The 23,793-nt window shown below is 36.0% G+C and overlaps 9 protein-coding genes and 1 non-coding gene across 10 annotated transcripts; 5 read left to right on the forward strand and 5 right to left on the reverse strand.

The window, feature by feature from the left end:
• Positions 1–4,112: 4,112 nt before the first annotated feature.
• On the reverse strand, positions 4,113–4,589 carry LOC140431403 (histone H2B). Its single transcript, XM_072519338.1, has one exon. It carries the CDS (start codon positions 4,532–4,534, stop codon positions 4,163–4,165), a length of 372 nt encoding a protein of 123 aa, XP_072375439.1. The 5' UTR covers positions 4,535–4,589; the 3' UTR covers positions 4,113–4,162.
• Positions 4,590–4,730: 141 nt separating this feature from the next.
• On the forward strand, positions 4,731–5,316 carry LOC140431381 (histone H2A). The gene has a single exon (XM_072519318.1). It carries the CDS (start codon positions 4,786–4,788, stop codon positions 5,158–5,160), a length of 375 nt encoding a protein of 124 aa, XP_072375419.1. The 5' UTR covers positions 4,731–4,785; the 3' UTR covers positions 5,161–5,316.
• Positions 5,317–5,807: 491 nt separating this feature from the next.
• Positions 5,808–6,221, reverse strand: LOC140431386 (histone H4). The gene has a single exon (XM_072519323.1). The coding sequence runs from the start codon at positions 6,170–6,172 to the stop codon at positions 5,861–5,863; it is 312 nt and encodes a 103-aa protein (XP_072375424.1). The 5' UTR covers positions 6,173–6,221; the 3' UTR covers positions 5,808–5,860.
• Positions 6,222–6,410: 189 nt separating this feature from the next.
• On the forward strand, positions 6,411–6,887 carry LOC140431387 (histone H3). Its single transcript, XM_072519324.1, has one exon. It carries the CDS (start codon positions 6,428–6,430, stop codon positions 6,836–6,838), a length of 411 nt encoding a protein of 136 aa, XP_072375425.1. The 5' UTR covers positions 6,411–6,427; the 3' UTR covers positions 6,839–6,887.
• Positions 6,888–7,358: 471 nt separating this feature from the next.
• LOC140431379 (uncharacterized) lies at positions 7,359–8,250 on the reverse strand. Its single transcript, XM_072519316.1, has one exon. It carries the CDS (start codon positions 8,164–8,166, stop codon positions 7,417–7,419), a length of 750 nt encoding a protein of 249 aa, XP_072375417.1. The 5' UTR covers positions 8,167–8,250; the 3' UTR covers positions 7,359–7,416.
• A 6,187-nt stretch (positions 8,251–14,437) lies between these two features.
• On the reverse strand, positions 14,438–14,923 carry LOC140431384 (histone H2B-like). Its single transcript, XM_072519320.1, has one exon. The coding sequence runs from the start codon at positions 14,859–14,861 to the stop codon at positions 14,490–14,492; it is 372 nt and encodes a 123-aa protein (XP_072375421.1). The 5' UTR covers positions 14,862–14,923; the 3' UTR covers positions 14,438–14,489.
• A 129-nt stretch (positions 14,924–15,052) lies between these two features.
• Positions 15,053–15,536, forward strand: LOC140431383 (histone H2A). The gene has a single exon (XM_072519319.1). The coding sequence runs from the start codon at positions 15,108–15,110 to the stop codon at positions 15,480–15,482; it is 375 nt and encodes a 124-aa protein (XP_072375420.1). The 5' UTR covers positions 15,053–15,107; the 3' UTR covers positions 15,483–15,536.
• Positions 15,537–16,027: 491 nt separating this feature from the next.
• On the reverse strand, positions 16,028–16,432 carry LOC140431385 (histone H4). The gene has a single exon (XM_072519321.1). The coding sequence runs from the start codon at positions 16,385–16,387 to the stop codon at positions 16,076–16,078; it is 312 nt and encodes a 103-aa protein (XP_072375422.1). The 5' UTR covers positions 16,388–16,432; the 3' UTR covers positions 16,028–16,075.
• Positions 16,433–16,494: 62 nt separating this feature from the next.
• LOC140431380 (histone H3) lies at positions 16,495–17,092 on the forward strand. The gene has a single exon (XM_072519317.1). It carries the CDS (start codon positions 16,638–16,640, stop codon positions 17,046–17,048), a length of 411 nt encoding a protein of 136 aa, XP_072375418.1. The 5' UTR covers positions 16,495–16,637; the 3' UTR covers positions 17,049–17,092.
• A 423-nt stretch (positions 17,093–17,515) lies between these two features.
• LOC140431416 (5S ribosomal RNA) lies at positions 17,516–17,634 on the forward strand. Its single transcript, XR_011949669.1, has one exon. It is a non-coding gene; the product is annotated as a 5S ribosomal RNA (ribosomal RNA).
• The last annotated feature ends 6,159 nt before the right edge of the window (positions 17,635–23,793 follow it).

A 23,793-nucleotide genomic window follows, 5' to 3' on the forward strand; every position in this document is an offset into this window, starting at 1 on the left:
GAATTTTGTTTGAAATTTGAATTATTTCGATTAAGGGTGACTTGCTGATTAAAAAAATCTAAACATGTGGCTAAAAATTATGCACCGTTTTGCCGGAAAATCGAAAAAACTGTAGATTTTTTAATTCGATTTTTCCTCTTTTCCGGCAAACGGGGGTTAAGGGATCAGAAAAAAATACATGTTTTGGAATAAGCTGGACCAAGTGCATGTACCAAAACATTAAAAAAATTTTTTTTTTTGGAAAATTTGGAAAAAATTTTTCAAAGGGGGTACCCTTGGATTTTTATCAAATTTGGTTAATCAGCTATATTCGCGTCAATTTTGGTCCGAGAGTCAAGCGAATGGACATTTCCTACTTAAAATGACCCGCTCGTTCTTCTGCCATACTCAGAATTTTCCTACATCTAACGGTTCCTGAGAAAAATTTCCACTTGGATGTATGTATTCGCTGAAAATTTCGAGAAAATTAAAAGTGTATATTTTGTTTGAAATTTGAATTATTTCGATTAAGGGTGACTTGCTGATTAAAAAAATCTAAACATGTGGCTAAAAATTATGCACCGTTTTGCCGGAAAATCGAAAAAACTGTAGATTTTTTAATTCGATTTTTCCTCTTTTCCGGCAAACGGGGGTTAAGGGATCAGAAAAAAATACATGTTTTGGAATAAGCTGGACCAAGTGCATGTACCAAAACATTAAACAAATTTTTTTTTTGGAAAATTTGGAAAAAATTTTTCAAAGGGGGTACCCTTGGATTTTTATCAAATTTGGTTAATCGGCTATATTCGCGTCAATTTTGGTCCGAGAGTCAAGCGAATGGACATTTCCTACTTAAAATGACCCGCTCGTTCTTCTGCCATACTCAGAATTTTCCTACATCTAACGGTTCCTGAGAAAAATTTCCACTTGGATGTATGTATTCGCTGAAAATTTCGAGAAAATTAAAAGTGTGAATTTTGTTTGAAATTTGAATTATTTCGATTAAGGGTGACTTGCTGATTAAAAAAATCTAAACATGTGGCTAAAAATTATGCACCGTTTTGCCGGAAAATCGAAAAAACTGTAGATTTTTTAATTCGATTTTTCCTCTTTTCCGGCAAACGGGGGTTAAGGGATCAGAAAAAAATACATGTTTTGGAATAAGCTGGACCAAGTGCATGTACCAAAACATTAAAAAAATTTTTTTTTTGGAAAATTTGGAAAAAATTTTTCAAAGGGGGTACCCTTGGATTTTTATCAAATTTGGTTAATCAGCTATATTCGCGTCAATTTTGGTCCGAGAGTCAAGCGAATGGACATTTCCTACTTAAAATGACCCGCTCGTTCTTCTGCCATACTCAGAATTTTCCTACATCTAACGGTTCCTGAGAAAAATTTCCACTTGGATGTATGTATTCGCTGAAAATTTCGAGAAAATTAAAAGTGTATATTTTGTTTGAAATTTGAATTATTTCGATTAAGGGTGACTTGCTGATTAAAAAAATCTAAACATGTGGCTAAAAATTATGCACCGTTTTGCCGGAAAATCGAAAAAACTGTAGATTTTTTAATTCGATTTTTCCTCTTTTCCGGCAAACGGGGGTTAAGGGATCAGAAAAAAATACATGTTTTGGAATAAGCTGGACCAAGTGCATGTACCAAAACATTAAACAAATTTTTTTTTTTTGGAAAATTTGGAAAAAATTTTTCAAAGGGGGTACCCTTGGATTTTTATCAAATTTGGTTAATCGGCTATATTCGCGTCAATTTTGGTCCGAGAGTCAAGCGAATGGACATTTCCTACTTAAAATGACCCGCTCGTTCTTCTGCCATACTCAGAATTTTCCTACATCTAACGGTTCCTGAGAAAAATTTCCACTTGGATGTATGTATTCGCTGAAAATTTCGAGAAAATTAAAAGTGTGAATTTTGTTTGAAATTTGAATTATTGCGATTAAGGGTGACTTGCTGATTAAAAAGAAATTAACATGTGACTAGAAATTATGCACCGTTTTGCCGGAAAATCGAAACAACTGTAGACCATTGGATTTTTTTCAAATTTGGTTAATCGGCTGTATTGGCATCAATTTTGGTCCGAGAGTCAAGCGAATACACATTTCCTACATAAAATTGGCCGCTCGTTCTTTTGCCATACTCAGAATTTTCCTACATCTAACGGTACGTGAGAAAAATTTCCACTTGGATATCTGTATAGTTAGTTTTTCATTTGGAAGTGTATTGCTCGAGATATCAAACCATTTTAGATTTTTATTCGCAGTCAGAAATACCTTTGTCGTTGTCGTTTCAATAACAATAAGAGTAGGAGTTATTTTATACAATTTGATTTAATTTTATGCCATTTTATTGTATATTATTTTATTTTTATTCTATTTTATTTTAATTTAATTTGATCTCATTATCTAGCTTATAATATTTGCTCTTATTTTAGCTTTATTTTATTTTGATCATTAATTTATATTTTTTCCATAATCACTATTATATTAATCTATATTTAATTACTTTATTTTAATTATTTGTTTGCTTTTTTTCAATTGCCAAATACTTCCGTCACCTGTTGTTTATATTATTGTTATGGTCAGCGACCTCTGAGCACAGGTGTATTCCGAGACTAGTTCCGGTTTAGGCTAGCGGTAATATTTGTTTACGTTTTTTACGACATCGATGGGGCTTTCCAGTCGGACTAGACACCGGTGACGTCACGTCACGAGGGATCTTCGCTAGATTTGATCAGTTTGTATATAAAATATATGTAAATAAATATATTCCGGTTTTTAGTATTATTAAATAAATGTATATAAATTAAATAATAAAGACTAAATGAATTAGACATTAATAAAATCGATATTACATTGCATTTTCAGTCGCTTAAAACGCTTTCTGCTATTCGTTTAATTTAATTAGAAGAGTAATCCCCTTAGGATATAGTTATTGTCTATTAAATATTTAATTATTAATTTATTTATGTAGTTAAAGGTACGATTTAAAATTTATTTTGATATTTACCTGGCCAACAGTTCTGAATTAAAATATATCTATGAGCGGAAAGAAATAAAAGTTAATATGACTCTTTTATAACAATGGCATTCTTTAGTTACTGCTCTTGATAACCATGTACTGTGTAGATGCTCATGAACACTGTTTTTAAATAATAGAATAGACTTTTTCTAATGTAATAAACATTATTAGATCAGGGCGGATCTGTTTTGAGGTGGATGTGAGAGGCGGCATTCTGATATTTGCAGAAAAAGTTCTGATGATTTCAGTAATAATAATTGAATTCCCCCTTCCTCCCAAATAAATTGGGAATATTAAAAAAAAATTACTGAAAACATCGTTTTTTCTACTATAAATTTAAAACTATTTATTTTAAAAAGTGCGATTTTCAAAAGTGGGCGCCATCTATCGTATGTCTGTCGGTAGGTATATTGTAGGTTACTGTCGCATCAATTTTAGCAATACTTAACGTACTTTCAGGTAGGAACCTTCTGATAGGTGACGAAAGTAGGCGACGCCATCTATCGTACCTGTATATTGTAGATTACTGTTACACCCGGATACTTCCTAAAGCGATATAATTAATCTCGGGGAAGAAAATATTGATATACTAACTTTGATAGAATTAGTTTAAAATTAATTTGGGGAGTAATTTTCAACTTGAAAGATTTTGACAAAGTAATAGAAGATCCTTCCAGTCCACAGTGTAAGATAGCACGCCTAGAAGACCAATAATTATCAGAAAATTCGTTTTGTATAAAATAAACATAAAATTATATTATGAAGTTCATTTTTATTAATGCCATATAAAAAACGATCGGTTAAATAATTTTACAGCATTCAAATGAGAATACTTATATTTATAGCGTTCAAAGATACGTTTCGGAATCTACAATACGTAGTTTTATTTTGGTCTAAATAAATTAATGGCTAAAAGATAAAAAATTACTATTTATAACTTCGTAGCAAATGCCAGTCAAATCTTAGGAAGTATTGCTCTCAATTACTTTTTTAACTGACAGTTTAAATTTAATTTTTGCCGGTATAACTCTCAATATTAAATGAAACTTAACTAATTCCGAATAAATTATTTTTGTCTCTCACATACGCATAAAATTGTGGTTCTAAAAAGAACCGTTTTTTATATTTGTAAGATGAAGTAGTGGGATTACTTAGAACTTGTATATTTAGTAACAGCTTTGGTACCTTCACTGACGGCGTGTTTAGCTAACTCTCCAGGAAGTAATAGACGTACGGCGGTTTGAATTTCTCTGCTTGTAATTGTTGACCGTTTATTGTAATGAGCTAAACGAGAAGCTTCAGCAGCGATTCTTTCAAAAATATCATTTACAAAACTGTTCATGATACTCATAGCCTTACTGGAAATACCAGTATCAGGATGCACTTGTTTCAATACTTTATAGATGTAAATGGCATAACTTTCCTTCCTCTTACGCTTCTTTTTCTTATCGGTCTTGGAAATATTCTTCTGAGCTTTTCCTGCTTTTTTAGCAGCTTTACCACTAGTCTTAGGAGGCATTTCGAACACAGAAATTGACGTTTACTCTTTGAAAGTCGAACGAAAACTAGTCGGAGCTAAATTTTGAATTTGCCTTTTATCATCAAATGAGTAATCGGCGTAAGACCCTCCCACCAGCGCTTGCGCGCGCCCTAATCTTTTTGAAAATCTGATTGGTCCGAGAAATAATATAAAAGTGGCCATTTTAACTTTGAGGGGATCAGTCTTCATTTGATATCCAAGGTATATTAACGCAAGTAGAAATCTAAAAGATGTCTGGACGTGGTAAAGGAGGCAAAGTTAAGGGAAAAGCAAAGTCCCGATCAAATCGTGCTGGTTTACAGTTTCCGGTAGGTCGTATTCATCGTCTATTGAGGAAAGGCAATTATGCCGAAAGAGTTGGTGCCGGAGCTCCTGTATACTTGGCAGCTGTTATGGAATATCTAGCTGCTGAAGTTTTGGAATTGGCAGGAAACGCAGCGAGAGATAACAAGAAGACCCGTATAATTCCTAGACATTTACAGTTAGCTATAAGAAATGACGAGGAATTAAACAAATTGCTTTCAGGAGTTACCATCGCCCAAGGTGGAGTATTGCCCAATATACAAGCAGTATTACTACCCAAGAAGACCGAAAAGAAAGCTTAAGATCTGTACTATTTTCCCTTTTTTATACAACCCGGCCCTTTTCAGGGCCACATAATATTTCACGTGTGAGTTATATTAATTCTGCTTGTTAGTTGATTTCAAAATACTTTTTGTAGATTATACACAACTTTAATAATAAAGTGGCCAATTACTAAATTTTGAGTTTTAGTCATAAAACGCCCGAACATAGTCCCCTTTACGCCCTTTATATCCGCCCGTTGGCTCATAGTGCTATATTTCTACTTGTGTCGGGCCTAAACAGCCACAAAGCCGTAAATATCGAAACGAATGTTGTCACTTTATTTATTAAAGGTACGAATACATTTACTTCACGCATATTACTGAATTTTAAATGTAACAAAAACACGCACGGACTTTTTGAAGTAGTTGCATGTGTTCTGATAAATTTCAGTCACTTTAGTCTACCATTCAATCAACTTTCGTGGAATATTTCATGTAGCTACAAAACAAAAATTAAAAAATTGGTTATATCTAGGCCATAGGCATGATATGTATAGCGAATTTATTCATCTATTCGGCGTGAAAAATATATTTAGGAATAATACACAGCAAATAAAAATAAGACAGATACTGATAAGTTTCCCTGAAAAATTGTTTTAGTATGAATTCTATACATAAGCAATTAATTGTGGCTCTGAAAAGAACCGTTTTTTAAATAAGTTGATGGTGTTATTATAAATTAACCACCAAAACCGTACAAAGTACGACCTTGGCGTTTAAGTGCATACACAACATCCATAGCAGTTACTGTTTTCCTCTTGGCGTGTTCAGTATAGGTAACAGCATCTCTAATAACGTTTTCCAAAAATACTTTCAATACACCTCTCGTTTCCTCATAGATTAAGCCAGAAATACGTTTTACTCCTCCTCGACGAGCCAATCTTCTGATAGCAGGCTTGGTAATACCTTGGATGTTATCACGCAAAACTTTACGATGACGTTTAGCGCCACCTTTTCCCAAACCTTTACCACCTTTTCCACGTCCAGTCATTTTTACGGTAAAATAAGTGTCGACGTACTTGTGTTACTAAAACCGTTTCACGACGGACGATGGTTTTATCGTGTGAATCGTTGACACGACACACCTCCAAATCGAAAACCGACCAATGGTATTAAAGAGATTACAATTCAAAATTATTTAGTCGACCAATAAAAATTAAGATTGCCCCTCTCTTGAGCCCGCAGGTATAAAATTGTATAAAAGGGAAATGCAATTTATTTGTAAGCTCAGTATACGCGAGAAATAATGGCACGTACAAAGCAAACAGCCCGAAAATCCACTGGTGGTAAAGCACCACGTAAACAGTTAGCAACCAAAGCTGCTCGTAAGAGTGCGCCTGCCACTGGAGGAGTTAAAAAACCTCATCGTTACAGGCCAGGTACCGTAGCTCTTCGTGAAATTAGACGTTACCAGAAAAGTACTGAATTACTTATCAGAAAACTACCTTTCCAACGTCTTGTTCGTGAAATCGCACAAGATTTTAAAACCGATTTACGTTTTCAGAGTTCGGCAGTTATGGCTTTACAGGAAGCGAGTGAAGCATATTTGGTAGGTTTGTTTGAAGATACTAATTTATGCGCTATTCACGCTAAGAGAGTCACTATTATGCCTAAAGACATTCAGCTAGCCAGGAGAATCAGGGGTGAAAGGGCATAAACAAATTTAGAAGACATATTACAAAACGGTTCTTTTCAGAACCACAAATATCTGCTTGTGTAAGGTTATTTCTTTTAAGAGTACTTTTATTCATCTCCCCTTACCATAGTTAATGTTATAGGTTTTTTTCTGATATATTTATAATGAGGTTGTTTATTACGGATAACCTTATAATAAATATGTGGACAAATATAAGTATTAGATACGTTTTTAATATTATATACAATTAGGCGTTACTTTTTTGAGTTAAAAAGCTTGTTTGACTAAAGAAACTTTACAAATGGAAAAATATAAAATAGCGTAAGGAAAATTTCTGTTTATATTAATGAAAATTAGCTTCAACATAAATCGTCAAAAAGCTTATTTAATTGCGAAAGAATAATGGAAAGTATTAAAAATGAGTAAATAAAGGAGAATATCAAATACGATTCTAAAAGTAATTAAAATTAATTAACTTATATTTTTTAGTAAAATTGCTCTTAATCATAGATATGAAATTTCTTACATAAGTAGATATAAATTGTGGCCCTGAAAAGGGCCATTTGTTTTTAATAATTCGAAGATATTAATTAGTCCAATTACTTCTTCTTCTTAGGAGCAGCAGCTTTTCTAGCTTTTGGTGAACTTGCAGCAGCCTTGGCGGTCTTTGGCTTAGGTGCCTTTGGTTTTTTCGTAGGACTGCCTTTACTTGATTTCTTCGCTTTTGTTGGTGTTTTTACTTTGGCCTCTGCAGAAGTCGGAACTGCGGATGAAGATGACGCAGTTTTAGGTGCTGACTTCTTTTCAACTTTCTTCGCCTTTGCCGGCTTTTTCTCTGTCTTTGATGCGGCTTTTTTAGCCTTTGTCACTTTCTTTACAGATTTTGCCTTTTCGCCTGCAGCAGAACGTTTGGCAGCGGCGGCAGTTTTTTTCGGTTTAGTTGTTCCTCCAGCTTTCTTTTTTTCTGCGGAACTAGGCTTTGCAGATCCAGAAGACGACGATGAGGTAGACGCTAACTTGAAAGATCCTGATGCGCCTTTTCCTTTTGTTTGCACCAATGATCCAGTAGCAACTGCAGCTTTTAAATATTTTTTGATGAACGGTGCAACTTTTTCAGCATCTACTTTGTAATTTGCAGCAATATACTTCTTGATAGCTTGAAGAGAAGAACCACCTCTTTCCTTGAGCCCTTTGATAGCATTGTTCACCATTTCAGACGTTGGAGGATGAGAAGGTTTTGCCCGTGGATTTTTTGCCTTCTTTTCCTTTTTGGATGGCGAAGATGTTTGTGGCGTTCCAGATGCCGACGTAGCCGAAGCGGCTGATGATTGGTTTTCTGTATCTGCCATTTCGTTGTAGATATAAACAATCTTAAGTTAATATGCGGTATGTAACGATTCACTGACTGAAGAGCGAAAACTAAACGCTTACATAAATAAAAAATAAAAATAAAAATAAAAATAAAAACGTTTATTGCCATACTAATATATTTACATTTCAAAACTTAAGATATTTTAGCCTTCTTTCTTCCTCGACGTCCCGCTCGTGCACCGCCAGCTCTTGAAGATTTCTCCTTTCGGTTCCTGGATTTTCCTGGGTGGTGTCCTCGTCTGCTTCTGTAGGTACTAAAATCGGCAAACGTACCTACTTCCCTGCACACGCCTGGTTAGACCCTGATCAGGTGGTCGATCAGTCTATGGGTGGATCTGTGTATCCTCTGGATCCTGTTCTTCTCGAGGATATCCCTGGTCTTTCGCAGTCTTCGAGTGGCCTGGTTGAAGAACCACCTGGTTCTGTTCTCGGCCACTTCCCTTAGTGGCGTGTATCCTAACCTGTTCTTGATTGTAGCATTCGTGACTCTATCCTCCCATGCTGTTCCGTCGATGATTCGGTAGCATGAGTTTTCAGTTGCTTCCAACTTTTTCCAGTGTGATTCCGCAATGGAGCTCCACACTGGAATAGCATACAGAATCACCGACCTAACATATGCTTGGTAGAGCTGAATTTTCTTCGCCTTCGAGAGTGGACTGGACCTAAAAATGAAAGGAAGTATTAGTTTTTTAGCTGCATTAGCTTTTACCTTAGTTTTTTGTGTATGCACCCGGAAGTTGAGTTTTCTATCGAGGTGGACTCCTAGGTATTTGACCGTCTCTGTTTCCTGAATTCTGTTGTCTCCTACTGTGATCTGGTTCCGTAGTTGTCGTCTATCCTGGCCGAAAATGATGAACTGCGTTTTTTCGGCGTTGATCTTGATTTTCCATTTTTCGGTGTAGTCCGTGATTCTTTCCAGGTGGCTCTCCATGTTATCTATGATTCTTCTTTCGTCTTTTCCGGATGCATACACTGCTGTGTCGTCTGCATACAGGGCTGTAGAAGTCCTTGGATCTGTAGGGAGGTCTGAAACAAAAATGTTATATAAAATGGGTGATAAAATGCTGCCCTGAGGCATTCCTTCCTGGATTTCTTGAATCGTCGACATCTTTTGGTCCGCTGAAACTTGGAATGTTCTATTAGATAGATACATGTCGCAGATGTTGATGAGGTAGTGTGGAAGTCTAGCCTTGTCCATCTTGTAGATTAGTGCCTTCTTCCAAACCGTATCGTAGGCTTTCTCTATGTCCAGTATGGCTAATCCTGTCTTCTGTTTCCTGTTGAATTTTATCTTCGTGTCGCTGATGATCCTTGCTAATTGGAGTTCGCAGTTTCTTCCTTTTCTGAAACCAAACTGGTCTTCTTGGATGACTCCTCTTCTTTCTGTATGCTTCACCAGTCTCTTGTAGATGATTTTTTCTAAGATCTTTCCCATCGTTTCCAGGAGTGATATGGGCCTGTAGCTTTCCGGTCTTCTTCCATCTTTCCTTGGTTTCAGAAGAGGTATAATCTTGGCGTGTTTCCAGTTGTTTGGAAAATGTCCTTTTTCCAGGCAGTATTTGAAGATATAGTACAGTTGTACTATGATCTTCTTCGGAAGTTCCTTGAGGGTGATGTTGTGGATTCCTTCTTGTCCTGGTGCTCTGCTTCCTTTCAGTTTCCTGATGATTTTTGCAACTTCACTTGGGCTGATGTGGTCTTCTTCGTCTATTTGGAACTCGTTCCTTCTTCTGATCCTGTTGTATTCTTGCTCGACTTTCCTCTTTGTTCTTGCATCTGACATATCCTGGTTTTGTCTGTGAGTGGCTGCCATCTTCCTTGATATTGCATCAACTTTTCCTTGGGTGTCGTAGTGTGTTCCCTCGTTGTCCATGATTTGTGGCATCTTTTGTTTTCCTCTTCTTCTTGCCTTCAGCATTTTCCAAACGTTTCCATGGTTTTCTTCAGCTCTTCTGATGTTGTTGTGCCACTGGTTTTCAGTAAGACTTCTCAGTCTTACTCTTATTTCTTCGGATAGGATGTCTCCGTAGTCCTTGAATTCCTGTCTTCTGGTTCTTTGGAATGCTCGTCTGGCCTTGTTTCTATCCTTGATGATGTCCTGTAGTTCTGTTGGGATGATCAGTCCTCTGTTGTTCGTCATGGATTTTGGGATGTTGGCTTCCATTGCTCGTTGGATTCTTCTTGTGATTTCTTCGATCTTTTCTTCCACTTCTTCTGTTGATTGGAATTCTCTCTTCATTTCCATTTGGTTTAGCTGTCTTCTGTAGTTAGGCCAGTTAGCATCTTTCCATCTCCATCTTTCTACTGGTTCTATCCTTGGCAAGTCGACTCTCGATGTCATCCTTCCTATTACTGGTTTGTGGTCCGAACTGCATTCGAAGTATGTTCTGACGTCTTCCATTATTACATCCTTGGTGATGAATAGGTCCAGTGTTGAGTTGTTGTGCTGTCTTATTGGATTGATCCTTGTTGGTTCGTCTGGAGCGAATAACATCCTATCTCTGTCCTCGCAGTATCTTAGTAGAGTTGTTCCTGGTGCTGTGTCCGTCATACATCCCCATGCTGTGTGTTTGGCGTTGAAATCTCCTGCTACGACTACGGTTGGTGCAGAGTTAAGTAAGGCATCCAGTTCTTCTATGGCTAGATCTTCCGAGTGTTTCCTGTAAATTGAGAAAATGTTAGCTATACCTACTTTGATTCCAACACTTTCGAAGTGGTGTGTGTCTATCAAAACTTGATTCCATTCTATGTTGTTCTTAACATAGATGGCTACTCCTCTGTCGTTTGGTTCGTCTCTTCTTCCGAATCCATCGTAGTTTGTTATTCTTGGAAGTTGGGATTCCGTCATGTATCTTGTTTCAGACAGGCATATGACATCTGGGTTATGTCTTACCACTGTCTCTCGAAGTTCGCTGATCCTTAGCCTCAGTGATGCTATGTTGAACTGGAGAATCTTCAGGTGTTTATGGTTCATTGTAGATCTCTTCATACTTCATGAAAACCATTGCTTTTTCGGCAAATGATTTTGCTTGTAACAATTCTCTCTTCATATCCTGAAGAATTGCCGTCATTTTTTGGACATTAACTACTTCGTTAATTTCCGCCCAGGTGCTTTTGATTCCGTCATTCCTTGGTGACTGTTGTTCTCCTTTGCTTGCTTGTGCATATGATATGCCACTAGAGATCTTCCTGAATGTTGAAGGATGGGGCGCTGGTGGAGCTGTCTTCTGAGGCTGGTTCCTCGCTCTTCTTGTTGCCTGTCTATCGAGATATTCTATGTGCTTGCTGCACATAGGATAATTGGAAGTGTGTGCCTCCTGGCAGTTGCAACACTTTACTTTGTTTATCTGTCCTTTCGGTAGAGGGCAGTGTCTTGTTTGGTGTCCATTAGCACACTTCATGCATCTGGGCTGCTTGAAGCAATTTCTGGCTGAATGTCCGAACTCCTGGCAGTTGTAACACTGCGTTGCCCTGGAAGGTTTGGAGTAGGCGTCCCATTTCACTCTGATGTTTTGCACTCCATTAATTTTCTTTATTTCTTTTAAGTCTTGCTGCTTGTCGACTTGTAGTAGGTAGGAGCTACTTTGTGCTCCTGGCTTCCTGGTTTTGAGTTCTGTAACCTTTCCGATTATGCCTTGCTCTCGTAGATCGGCTTCGACCTCGTCGAGGTCCATTCCTGGAGCCGCCTTCATGACAATCTTCTTCGTAACTTCAGACTTCTTTGTGAAGGTATGGAAGGCCGTAGATGTTGAGATGAAGTCCTGTTTTAATTTTTCGTAGTCCTCGTTGGACCTAAGGTACACCCTTGTACCTGCTTTTCCGGACGGTGATATCTGAAAGTTATTGTGCCCCAATAACTTCGTGATTTCTTTTATGAAAGTTGAGTAACTCCCTATTTGTCCTGCTATGACAAGGGGAGGTACCCTTTCTTTCCTGTTGCTGGCTGTTGGAGTGGCTTCTTCCGTGTCGACTGTAGTTAAAACTTGATAACGGTTTTTTGTTGTAACCGTTCCGCTGGTAGTTGGTCGTTGTCTTGCTCCTGCGATGTTTTCGTGGGAATTTCTTCTTTGGCATTTAACTGCTTGGAAGGGTTCCTCCTCCATGATTTCAATATTGTTGGAAGCCATTGTTGCTGTGGTTTCTTCTACTGAGTTTTCAACTTGTCCTATTTCGGTATCTTGTAACTGTTCCTTATCCTGGGCGGGTCCACCTCTCCTTGAGGTGGGCCTGAAGCTTCTGTTCTTGAATAATTTCCTGTGTAGTGGGAATTCTCGTCTTATTGGACTGGAAGCTGAAATTAAATCTGCAATTTTATTAGTAATAACAGTTTTATCGTCTTTTTTAGTCTTGAAAAAGACTAAATCAGAGATATCCTGATTTTTCTTACATGAAAACAATTCAGTCAACGTAAACCGTTCAGTTTACCGCCGACTGGATTGGGTTGGGGTAGCTGTTTGACGTCAGTCGCTCGGACCTAAGCCAAGAAGCAGGAAAATAGACTGTGATACTATGGTCAACCTTCCAGTTGCGAGTCTCACCGTCTACTAAAAACTAAACGCTTACAAAATTTTCGAAGGTTTTTAACGAATGTCGGCCGGACGGTAAACTGAACTGTAGATAAGTAGAAAATCGAGAAAGTCAAATATTCCAGATGTGTGTGTGTTTCAACTTCATTTTTACGGTATTTTTTTATTTTTAAAACGAGATATAAATAAGAAAGGGTGAAAAATCTTTAAAACGTTCTTTAAATAATATAAAAAATTGGAAAAGAATACAAAAACTGGTTACCCAAGCTTGTTAGGAAGGCTCAAAAAACTAGGTACGTTCTTTCTGACCAGTTGTTGGCCTTTTACCTTTCAATATTTGAACAATATATAAGGAAAATCTACCATATAGACTATTTTTACAAATTTTCAACTATCTGCTTTTGCAATCACCATACAAGACATTGCAAACATCAACCGTATCAGAGTAAAATACGTATCTAACTATGCATGTCTACCCTCGTTGCTGATAATCGACAGTCATGATGTTTCATATGTTAAGGATAGTTCCAAATTTGTAGTGTTTAAATTAAATTTAATAATGGGTACAAAATAAAAAAAAATATCCTGTATCATCATGCAATATCAAACACTATTGTTTATCTTATACAGTACTTTATTTGGCTAAGAGTTCACTACACTTACATTAGGTTAAAATAACAAAGAATAAGCATTCACAATAATACAATAAGTTTAACAAATTATGTTTAATGAACTATAAGTTTAATTAAACTTCCATATTTAATCCTACTTTTAATGGGATAATTCACTTGTCTTTTACTTTTCATAATTAAATCTATTCAGTCCCAAATTTGAAATTTCTACTACGTCCATCACATTTAATGCAGTTTATATTTGAATTATTGTTGTTTTTCAATTAATATTACTTCGATAAAACACATATTTGTTTTTCAAATAGACCCCTCCCATCTTGAACGTTTTTACACTAATATAGCAAAACAACAAAGTCATTGTGAGTGTCAATTCTCATCCTTCTAAAACGAAAATCGAAATATAGGTATAGTAGATATTTTGTGAAACGCAAAAACGTAGAAAACATACGAAACTATTGAACGTATTGAGCAATAAGTACTGTTAAAAGTGAAGGAGCCGTTTGTTGTAGTTACAAGGTGAAGTATTAAAATTACTTAGAACTTCGGTACCTTCATTGTTGGCGTATATAGCTAATTCTCCCGGAAGTAATAAACATACGATCGTTTCAAATATATCGAAGGCAGATTAATTTACAAACAGATTAAATTCACTATTCCGAAAACCTTGAGTTTACAAGAAACTTCTGTCTTCCAGCCTGGAGATAAATCAGGTCATGAAGTTGTAAATTATTTTTGATTTAGTCAGTCAAAATTTAGGCGGAGGCGTAAAAAACCATTGGCTTAACAAAAAAGTTCAGTGTTCCAGCCTGGATATAAAGCAGGTCATGAAGTTGGAAATTATTTTTTGGTTGTGAGTCAGACTCTAAATTTTGGCGAAGGTGCGTCCCGAATTTTTAAATTTCCATTTAAAACCTATTGTAGAACCAACAGAATTTTAACCCGGTTTAATTTTTTACTTGGTAATACAAATCGACCTGATTCAGTCAATCGAGTGACCAGCTTGCATTTATATATTTGTTAAAAAATAATTTGAAGTCGATTAGCTTCTTTAGTTGTTAGATTATTTGAACGTTTCTCACATAATCATAAAATTGTGGCTCTGAAAAGAACCGTTTGTTATATTTATAAAAGGAAATATTATAATTACTTAGAACTTGTATATTTAGTAACAGCTTTGGTACCTTCACTAACGGCGTGTTTAGCTAATTCTCCTGGAAGTAATAAACGTACGGCGGTTTGAATTTCTCTGCTTGTAATTGTTGACCGTTTATTGTAATGAGCTAAACGGGAAGCTTCAGCAGCAATTCTTTCAAAAATATCATTTACAAAACTGTTCATGATACTCATAGCCTTACTGGAAATACCAGTATCAGGATGCACTTGTTTCAATACTTTATAGATGTAAATGGCATAACTTTCCTTCCTCTTACGTTTCTTTTTCTTATCGGCCTTGGAAATGTTCTTCTGAGCTTTTCCTGCTTTTTTAGCAGCTTTACCACTAGTCTTAGGAGGCATTGCGAATAAATTGACGTTTACTCTTTGAAAGTCGGACGAAAACTAGCTTCCGCGACTTTCAGTTTTTTTTTATAATAAAATGAGTAATACGGCGTAAGCCCCTCCCACCAGCTCTTGCCTGCGTACCGATAGGTCTGAAAACCTGATTGGTCTGAGAAATAATATAAAAATCGCCAATTTAACTTTATAGGGGATCAGTCTTTACTTGATATCCAAGGTAAATTAACACAAGTAGAAATCTAAAAGATGTCTGGACGTGGTAAAGGAGGCAAAGTTAAGGGAAAAGCAAAGTCCCGATCAAATCGTGCTGGTTTACAGTTTCCGGTAGGTCGTATTCATCGTCTATTGAGGAAAGGTAATTATGCCGAAAGAGTTGGTGCCGGAGCTCCTGTATACTTGGCAGCTGTTATGGAATATCTAGCTGCTGAAGTTTTGGAATTGGCAGGAAACGCAGCGAGAGATAACAAGAAGACCCGTATAATTCCAAGACATTTACAGTTAGCTATAAGAAATGACGAGGAATTAAACAAATTGCTTTCAGGAGTTACCATTGCCCAAGGTGGAGTTTTGCCTAATATACAAGCAGTACTGTTACCTAAGAAGACAGAAAAGAAAGCCTAAGAGCTGTACTATTTTCCCTTTTTATACAACCCGGCCCTTTTCAGGGCCACACAATATTTCACGTGTGAGTTTAAAGTATTCTATTCGGTATCGTTGTTTTTAGAAGTAGATTATATACGTTTGCTGAATTATAATACGCGTTAAATGTAACGAGCAATAGGCAAACGTATGTACATATATTTCATAAGTATCAAAATATTTCTGTTAGTTTTTGAAATAATATAATGGGATAACTCATGCATATTTGAACTACTTTCAATTCATCATTAAAATATCGTTAAGTATAGAACGAGCTTTCATGAAAACTTTTCGTATAAGACGGTATGTATAGCTAGAAGGGACACATTGGTTTTTTCAATCGATGGGAAGTATATTTAAGGATACTATGCGGGAGACATTACCAGTTTTTACCAGACAAGACAGTTTTCTTGGGATTTTATTGTAAAGATTGTCAGTATCGTGACACGTACGTGCATGAATTTCTATGCATTAAAATTGTTTTAAGAATGATAGTAAATAATGAAATTCTATACATTTGCAATAAATTGTGGTTCTGAAAAGAACCGTTGTTTTAAGAATCATATTCATAGCAATTAACCACCAAAACCATATAACGTACGACCTTGCCGTTTAAGTGCATATACAACATCCATAGCAGTTACTGTTTTCCTTTTGGCGTGCTCAGTATAGGTAACTGCATCTCTAATGACGTTCTCCAAAAATACTTTCAATACACCTCTCGTTTCCTCATAGATTAAACCAGAAATACGTTTTACTCCTCCGCGACGAGCTAGTCTTCTGATAGCAGGCTTGGTAATACCTTGGATGTTATCACGTAATACTTTACGATGACGTTTAGCGCCACCTTTTCCCAAACCTTTACCACCTTTTCCACGTCCAGTCATTTTTAGGGTAAAATTAGTTTCGACTTTCTGGAAAAAACAACTGCCTATGCCTAAGGCTTTATACCCGCAATTTCAGTCATTGACATGCCTCCAAATTGAAAACCGACCAATGGTATTAAAAAGATTACAATTAAAAATTATTTAGTGGACCAATAAAAATTAAGATTGCCCCTCCCTTATCGCCACATATGTCCTATGTATATAAGCTGGTAGGTAGCACGAAAAACTCGGTATACGCACGCGAGAAATAATGGCACGTACAAAGCAAACAGCCCGAAAATCTACTGGTGGTAAAGCGCCACGTAAACAGTTAGCAACCAAAGCTGCTCGTAAGAGTGCACCTGCCACTGGAGGAGTTAAAAAACCTCATCGTTACAGGCCAGGTACCGTAGCTCTTCGTGAAATTAGACGTTACCAGAAAAGTACTGAATTACTTATCAGAAAACTACCTTTCCAACGTCTTGTCCGTGAAATCGCACAAGATTTTAAAACAGATTTACGTTTTCAGAGTTCGGCAGTTATGGCTTTACAGGAAGCGAGTGAAGCATATTTGGTAGGTTTGTTTGAAGATACCAATTTATGCGCTATTCACGCCAAGAGAGTCACTATTATGCCAAAGGACATTCAGCTAGCCAGGAGAATCAGGGGCGAAAGGGCGTAAACAAATAAAATATATTATAAAACGGTTCTTTTCAGAACCACAAATATCTGAGTGTGTAAGATTATTTCTTCTAAAGCACTCTTATTCACTTCCGTTACTCACTTTTCAAAGAATTTATATATGATTTATTTTGTTATATTTTCGGTAAAATTGAGTCTTGATCGGAGATATGAACTTTCTTACATAAATAGATATAATTTGTGTGTGGCACTGAAAAGGTCATTTAATTTTAAAAATTCGAATATATTAGTCCAATTACTCCTTTAATATTTAGGATATCTTTTTCACATTTAGAATACTTAATTATATATTTAATGTTCCAAGTTGATATGATGAGAAGAACTCATAAGTTTAATTTCACGTAGGAGAGGTAGGTAAAGAAGATTTAAAAAGCATAACTGTCCTTAATCGTTTGTATAATTTGCTCACCTAATTCATTTTGATATCAATTTGTTTCATTTATAATCGGCAACGGCCATACCACACTGAATATACCGGTTCTCGTCCGATCACCGAAGTCAAGCAGTGTCGGGTGCGGTTAGTACTTGGATGGGTGACCGCTTGGGAACACCGCATGTTGTTGCCTTCCTTTTTTTCTTTTTTAATTTTTGATATTATTAATAATAAAAAATCCATTATACAAAAAGCGAACGCTTACACATTTTACTGAATTTATTGCATCATAACCGTGCGAATGGAAGTGCATAAAATGTTAGCGGTTTTCGAAATATTGAATTAAATCCGTTTTAAAAAGATCGGCCTATAGTTTTGCTTTCGTATGGCTCCAACCGTATTAAATTCAAATATCAAAGCATATTAAATTGTACTAGATTATATAAATATAAGCGCCATCTGTTCGTGTTTATTGTGAATTACTGTTGTAATACTTTCAGCCATACTTCACAGACTTTTGGATAGCTGGCACACTTTGGAACTCTCAATTTAAAATATAAATGGTATGTAATAATTACTAAATTTAATATTTTTAATACTATTAAGTATATAAATATTAAATTTAATACCTTTTTAATACAATTAAATATAATAAAACACAATTATGTATATAGAAAATACAAACAAGTACAGTTAAACGATTGGTTTACAATAAGTAGTAAGCGTTTCATAGGTAATCGAAACAAAATGTAATCAGAGTACATATATGCGGGATATATGCCTCTAAAGCCCAACTCCTCCGGCAAACTATCGACAGTGTGTATACTGCTAGTCAAAAGCCGATCATTTAATGATAACTTGATGACCTGCTTTACTGTTCAGACTGGAACACTGAAAGTTTTTCTAAAGTGAAGTGATTTCAAAATATTGAATTGGATAAATTTAATCCTTGATGGCCTGCTTTACTCTTCGGGCTGGAATACTGAAATTTTTTGTAAAGTGAACGGATTTCAAAATATTAAATTTAATGAATTGAATCTCGCGAGTTATTATTAAAACTTAATATGATATTCGAAATATTGAATTAAATCCGTTTTAAAAAGATCGGCCTATAGTTTTGCTTTCGTATGGCTCCAACCGTATTAAATTCAAATATCAAAGCATATTAAATTGTACTAGATTATATAAATATAAGCGCCATCTGTTCGTGTTTATTGTGAATTACTGTTGCAATACTTTCAGCCATACTTCACAGAGTTTTGGATAGGTGGCACACTTTGGAACTCTCAATTTAAAATATAAATGGTACGTAATAATTACTAAATTTCTTATTTTTAATACTATTAATTATAATAAATATTGAATTTAATACCTTTTTAATACAATTAAATATAATAAAACACAATTATGTACATAGAAAATACAAACAAGTACAATTAAATACAGTTAAACGATTGGTTTACAATAAGTAGTAAGCGTTTCATAGGTAATCGAAACAAAATGTAATCAGAGTACATATATGCGGGATATATGCCTCTAAAGCCCAACTCCTCCGGCAAACTATCGACAGTGTGTATACTGCTAGTCAAAAGCCGATCATTTAATGATAACTTGATGACCTGCTTTACTGTTCAGGCTGGAACACTGAAAGTTTTTCTAAAGTGAAGTGATTTCAAAATATTGAATTGGATAAATTTAATCGTTGATGGCCTGCTTTACTCTTCGGGCTGGAATACTGAAATTTTTTGTAAAGTGAACTGATTTCAAAATATTAAATTTAATGAATTGAATCTCGCGAGTAATTATTAAAACTTAATATGATATTCGAAATATTGAATTAAATCCGTTTTAAAAAGATCGGCCTATAGTTTTGCTTTCGTATGGCTCCAACCGTATTAAATTCAAATATCAAAGCATATTAAATTGTACTAGATTATATAAATATAAGCGCCATCTGTTCGTGTTTATTGTGAATTACTGTTGCAATACTTTCAGCCATACTTCACAGAGTTTTGGATAGGTGGCACACTTTGGAACTCTCAATTTAAAATATAAATGGTACGTAATAATTACTAAATTTCTTATTTTTAATACTATTAATTATAATAAATATTGAATTTAATACCTTTTTAATACAATTAAATATAATAAAACACAATTATGTACATAGAAAATACAAACAAGTACAATTAAATACAGTTAAACGATTGGTTTACAATAAGTAGTAAGCGTTTCATAGGTAATCGAAACAAAATGTAATCAGAGTACATATATGCGGGATATATGCCTCTAAAGCCCAACTCCTCCGGCAAACTATCGACAGTGTGTATACTGCTAGTCAAAAGCCGATCATTTAATGATAACTTGATGACCTGCTTTACTGTTCAGGCTGGAACACTGAAAGTTTTTCTAAAGTGAAGTGATTTCAATATGTGTTGTTCATTAAATATAAGATAATATTAGATACGCATTAAGTGAAAATTAATACTTAACTGAAGCATTTTCCTTATAACTTTCACACATTTGTTCTGGCTAATTGGCTTAGTTCCAGTGCCATAAAACAAAACACACACACACACACAGTGATTTCAAAATATTGAATTGGATAAATTTAATCGTTGATGGCCTGCTTTACTCTTCGGGCTGGAATACTGAAATTTTTTGTAAAGTGAACTGATTTCAAAATATTAAATTTAATGAATTGAATCTCGCGAGTAATTATTAAAAATTAATATGAGGATGGTGTGTAGAATAGCCCGATTAATGATATTGATTTAATATCGACCAAGGTAAATGGCGGTAGCAGATGTTATTAACTTCTAATCGCGCCTGGGAAATGGCGCGATTAGATTATATTAACCTAATGTGAGGTTAGTGTGTGATGGATAGCCCATGATATTGATTTAATATCGACGAAGGTAAATGGCGGTATTAGATTTTATTAACTTAATATCTGCCCTGGTATTAACCTAATATGAGAATGGCGTGTGGAATAGCAGCCCGATGAATGATATTGATTTAATTTTGACGAAGGCAAATGGCGGTAGTAGATGTTATTAACTTCATTTCTACCCTGGGAAATGGCGCGATTAGATTATATCAACCTAATATGAGGTTGGTGTGTGGAATGGCCCGAGTAATAATATTGATTTAATTTTGATGAGGGCAAATGGCGGTAGTAGATGTTATTAACTTCATTTCTACCCTGGGAAATGGCGCGATTAGATTATATCAACCTAATATGAGGTTGGTGTGTGGAATGGCCCGAGTAATAATATTGATTTAATTTTGACGAGGGCAAATGGCGGTAGTAGATGTTATTAACTTCATTTCTACCCTGGGAAATGGCGCGATTAGATTATATCAACCTAATATGAGGTTGGTGTGTGGAATGGCCCGAGTAATAATATTGATTTAATTTTGAAGAGGGCAAATGGCGGTAGTAGATTTTATTAACTTCATTTCTACCCTGGGAAATGGCGCGATTAGATTATATCAACCTAATATGAGGTTGGTGTGTGGAATGGCCCGAGTAATAATATTGATTTAATTTTGACGAGGGCAAATGGCGGTAGTAGATGTTATTAACTTCATTTCTACCCTGGGAAATGGCGCGATTAGATTATATCAACCTAATATGAGGTTGGTGTGTGGAATGGCCCGAGTAATAATATTGATTTAATTTTGAAGAGGGCAAATGGCGGTAGTAGATTTTATTAACTTCATTTCTACCCTGGGAAATGGCGCGATTAGATTATATCAACCTAATATGAGGTTGGTGTGTGGAATGGCCCGAGTAATAATATTGATTTAATTTTGACGAGGGCAAATGGCGGTAGTAGATGTTATTAACTTCATTTCTACCCTGGGAAATGGCGCGATTAGATTATATCAACCTAATATGAGGTTGGTGTGTGGAATGGCCCGAGTAATAATATTGATTTAATTTTGACGAGGGCAAATGGCGGTAGTAGATGTTATTAACTTCATTTCTACCCTGGGAAATGGCGCGATTAGATTATATCAACCTAATATGAGGTTGGTGTGTGGAATGGCCCGAGTAATAATATTGATTTAATTTTGATGAGGGCAAATGGCGGTAGTAGATGTTATTAACTTCATTTCTACCCTGGGAAATGGCGCGATTAGATTATATCAACCTAATATGAGGTTGGTGTGTGGAATGGCCCGAGTAATAATATTGATTTAATTTTGAAGAGGGCAAATGGCGGTAGTAGATTTTATTAACTTCATTTCTACCCTGGGAAATGGCGCGATTAGATTATATCAACCTAATATGAGGTTGGTGTGTGGAATGGCCCGAGTAATAATATTGATTTAATTTTGACGAGGGCAAATGGCGGTAGTAGATGTTATTAACTTCATTTCTACCCTGGGAAATGGCGCGATTAGATTATATCAACCTAATATGTGGTTGGTGTGTGGAATGGCCCGAGTAATAATATTGATTTAATTTTGACGAGGGCAAATGGCGGTAGTAGATGTTATTAACTTTCTACCCTGGGAAATGGCGCGATTAGATTATATCAACCTAATATGAGGTTGGTGTGTGGAATGGCCCGAGTAATAATATTGATTTAATTTTGATGAGGGCAAATGGCGGTAGTAGATGTTATTAACTTTATTTCTACCCTGGGAAATGGCGCGATTAGATGGGCGCCCCCGAAGAAAATGGCTGGAGTCGGCAAAAGAAGATCTGAAGTCGCTGCGGGTACAAGAGTGGAAAAACTTAGCACAAGATAGAAAGAAATGGAAGAAAACCGTTGAAGCCTTGGGCCTTTGAGCCTATATATATATTGAATTTAATGAATACAATCCTTGATGACCTGCTTTACTGTTCATGCTGGAAAATGGAAATTTTTTGCAAAGTGAACGGATTTTTGCTGGGCATAGAATAAGATGGGTCAAAGTGGTATCCAACGTCACTAGAAGACAGGACCTTTAGAAAAATACCTTCTAAAAGATCGGCTTTTGATATACTGAAGTTATTGCATAATTTGAGAAACGATGGTTTCAGGGGCTGGAATTTTTAAAGTGGGAAAAACTAAAAAAAAAATAAAATTCGATAACTTGGAAACCACTGGACTTAGGGGAAAAATTCTTTCACAGGTCGATGCAGGGCACAAAAATGTTTCAACTATTTCAAAACGATGGTTCTAGGGGTTGGGGTGTTAAAATGGCGAAGCAAAAACCAAAAAAAAAACGGATATCTCGGAAACTACTGGACTTAGGGGAAAAATTCTTTCACTGGTAGGTTAGGTTCGCAAGTAGGAGTTAGAAAATGTAATTTTTTTTTTTTTTTCATCATCAGTGTGAGCCCTACCGCACTCACTAACACTTTTTTTTTGGTAAATCTGAAAAATTTTACCACGGTTGGATAGACACTAAAAAGACCTTTCAAATGATATACTGCAATATAACATAGCGTATCCGTACGATGTACAGTGCATAAAAGAAAAATAAAAAAATCCCTAATTTTAAAACCGATTGCTTTAAGAGAAATATGTTTAAGGGAAAAAAACTTTTACCACGGTTGAACAGGCAATTAAAAGACCTTTCCAATGATGTATTGCAATATACACATAGAGCTACATATACCGATACACAGTTCATCAAATGTGAGTAAATTATTGCATTTAAAAATCTGTAAATATATTGGCGTCAATTGATCAAACCGTCCTGTTTTGCCTATTTCGGATTCACCTCCTGCCAGTACTCCTAGTGCTGAATTCCCATGCCCAGGGAATCCACCTCAGTCCTCCAGGGCCTCGCCTCGCTGGAGTATTTGCTACTACCACCAAGATCTGCACCGACGGCGGCTCCAGACGGCCTCACGGCCAGCCCTTTCCCACGGGAAAAAAACTTTTACCACGGTTGAACAGGCAATTAAAAGACCTTTCCAATGATGTATTGCAATATACACATAGAGCTACATATACCGATACACAGTTCATCAAATGTGAGTAAATTATTGCATTTAAAAATCTGTAAATATATTGGCGTCAATTGATCAAACCGTCCTGTTTTGCCTATTTCGGATTCACCTCCTGCCAGTGCTCCTAGTGCTGAATTCCCATGCCCAGGGAATCCACCTCAGTCCTCCAGGGCCTCGCCTCGCTGGAGTATTTGCTACTACCACCAAGATCTGCACCGACGGCGGCTCCAGACGGCCTCACGGCCAGCCCTTTCCCACGGGAAAAAAACTTTTACCACGGTTGAACAGGCAATTAAAAGACCTTTCCAATGATGTATTGCAATATACACATAGAGCTACATATACCGATACACAGTTCATCAAATGCGAGTAAATTATTGCATTTAAAAATCTGTA

The sequence above is a fragment of the Diabrotica undecimpunctata genome, unplaced genomic scaffold, assembly GCF_040954645.1.
Source record: "Diabrotica undecimpunctata isolate CICGRU unplaced genomic scaffold, icDiaUnde3 ctg00000715.1, whole genome shotgun sequence".
In the NCBI taxonomy this organism is placed as follows: Eukaryota; Metazoa; Arthropoda; class Insecta; order Coleoptera; family Chrysomelidae; genus Diabrotica; species Diabrotica undecimpunctata.

Excerpts from the sequence above, each read along its gene's own strand:
- LOC140431380 (XM_072519317.1), top strand. The coding sequence starts at position 16,638 with ATGGCACGTACAAAGCAAACAGCCCGAAAATCTACTGGTGGTAAAGCG.
- LOC140431387 (XM_072519324.1), top strand. The coding sequence starts at position 6,428 with ATGGCACGTACAAAGCAAACAGCCCGAAAATCCACTGGTGGTAAAGCA.
- LOC140431386 (XM_072519323.1), bottom strand. The coding sequence starts at position 6,172 with ATGACTGGACGTGGAAAAGGTGGTAAAGGTTTGGGAAAAGGTGGCGCT.
- LOC140431383 (XM_072519319.1), top strand. The coding sequence starts at position 15,108 with ATGTCTGGACGTGGTAAAGGAGGCAAAGTTAAGGGAAAAGCAAAGTCC.
- LOC140431403 (XM_072519338.1), bottom strand. The coding sequence starts at position 4,534 with ATGCCTCCTAAGACTAGTGGTAAAGCTGCTAAAAAAGCAGGAAAAGCT.
- LOC140431385 (XM_072519321.1), bottom strand. The coding sequence starts at position 16,387 with ATGACTGGACGTGGAAAAGGTGGTAAAGGTTTGGGAAAAGGTGGCGCT.
- LOC140431381 (XM_072519318.1), top strand. The coding sequence starts at position 4,786 with ATGTCTGGACGTGGTAAAGGAGGCAAAGTTAAGGGAAAAGCAAAGTCC.
- LOC140431379 (XM_072519316.1), bottom strand. The coding sequence starts at position 8,166 with ATGGCAGATACAGAAAACCAATCATCAGCCGCTTCGGCTACGTCGGCA.
- LOC140431384 (XM_072519320.1), bottom strand. The coding sequence starts at position 14,861 with ATGCCTCCTAAGACTAGTGGTAAAGCTGCTAAAAAAGCAGGAAAAGCT.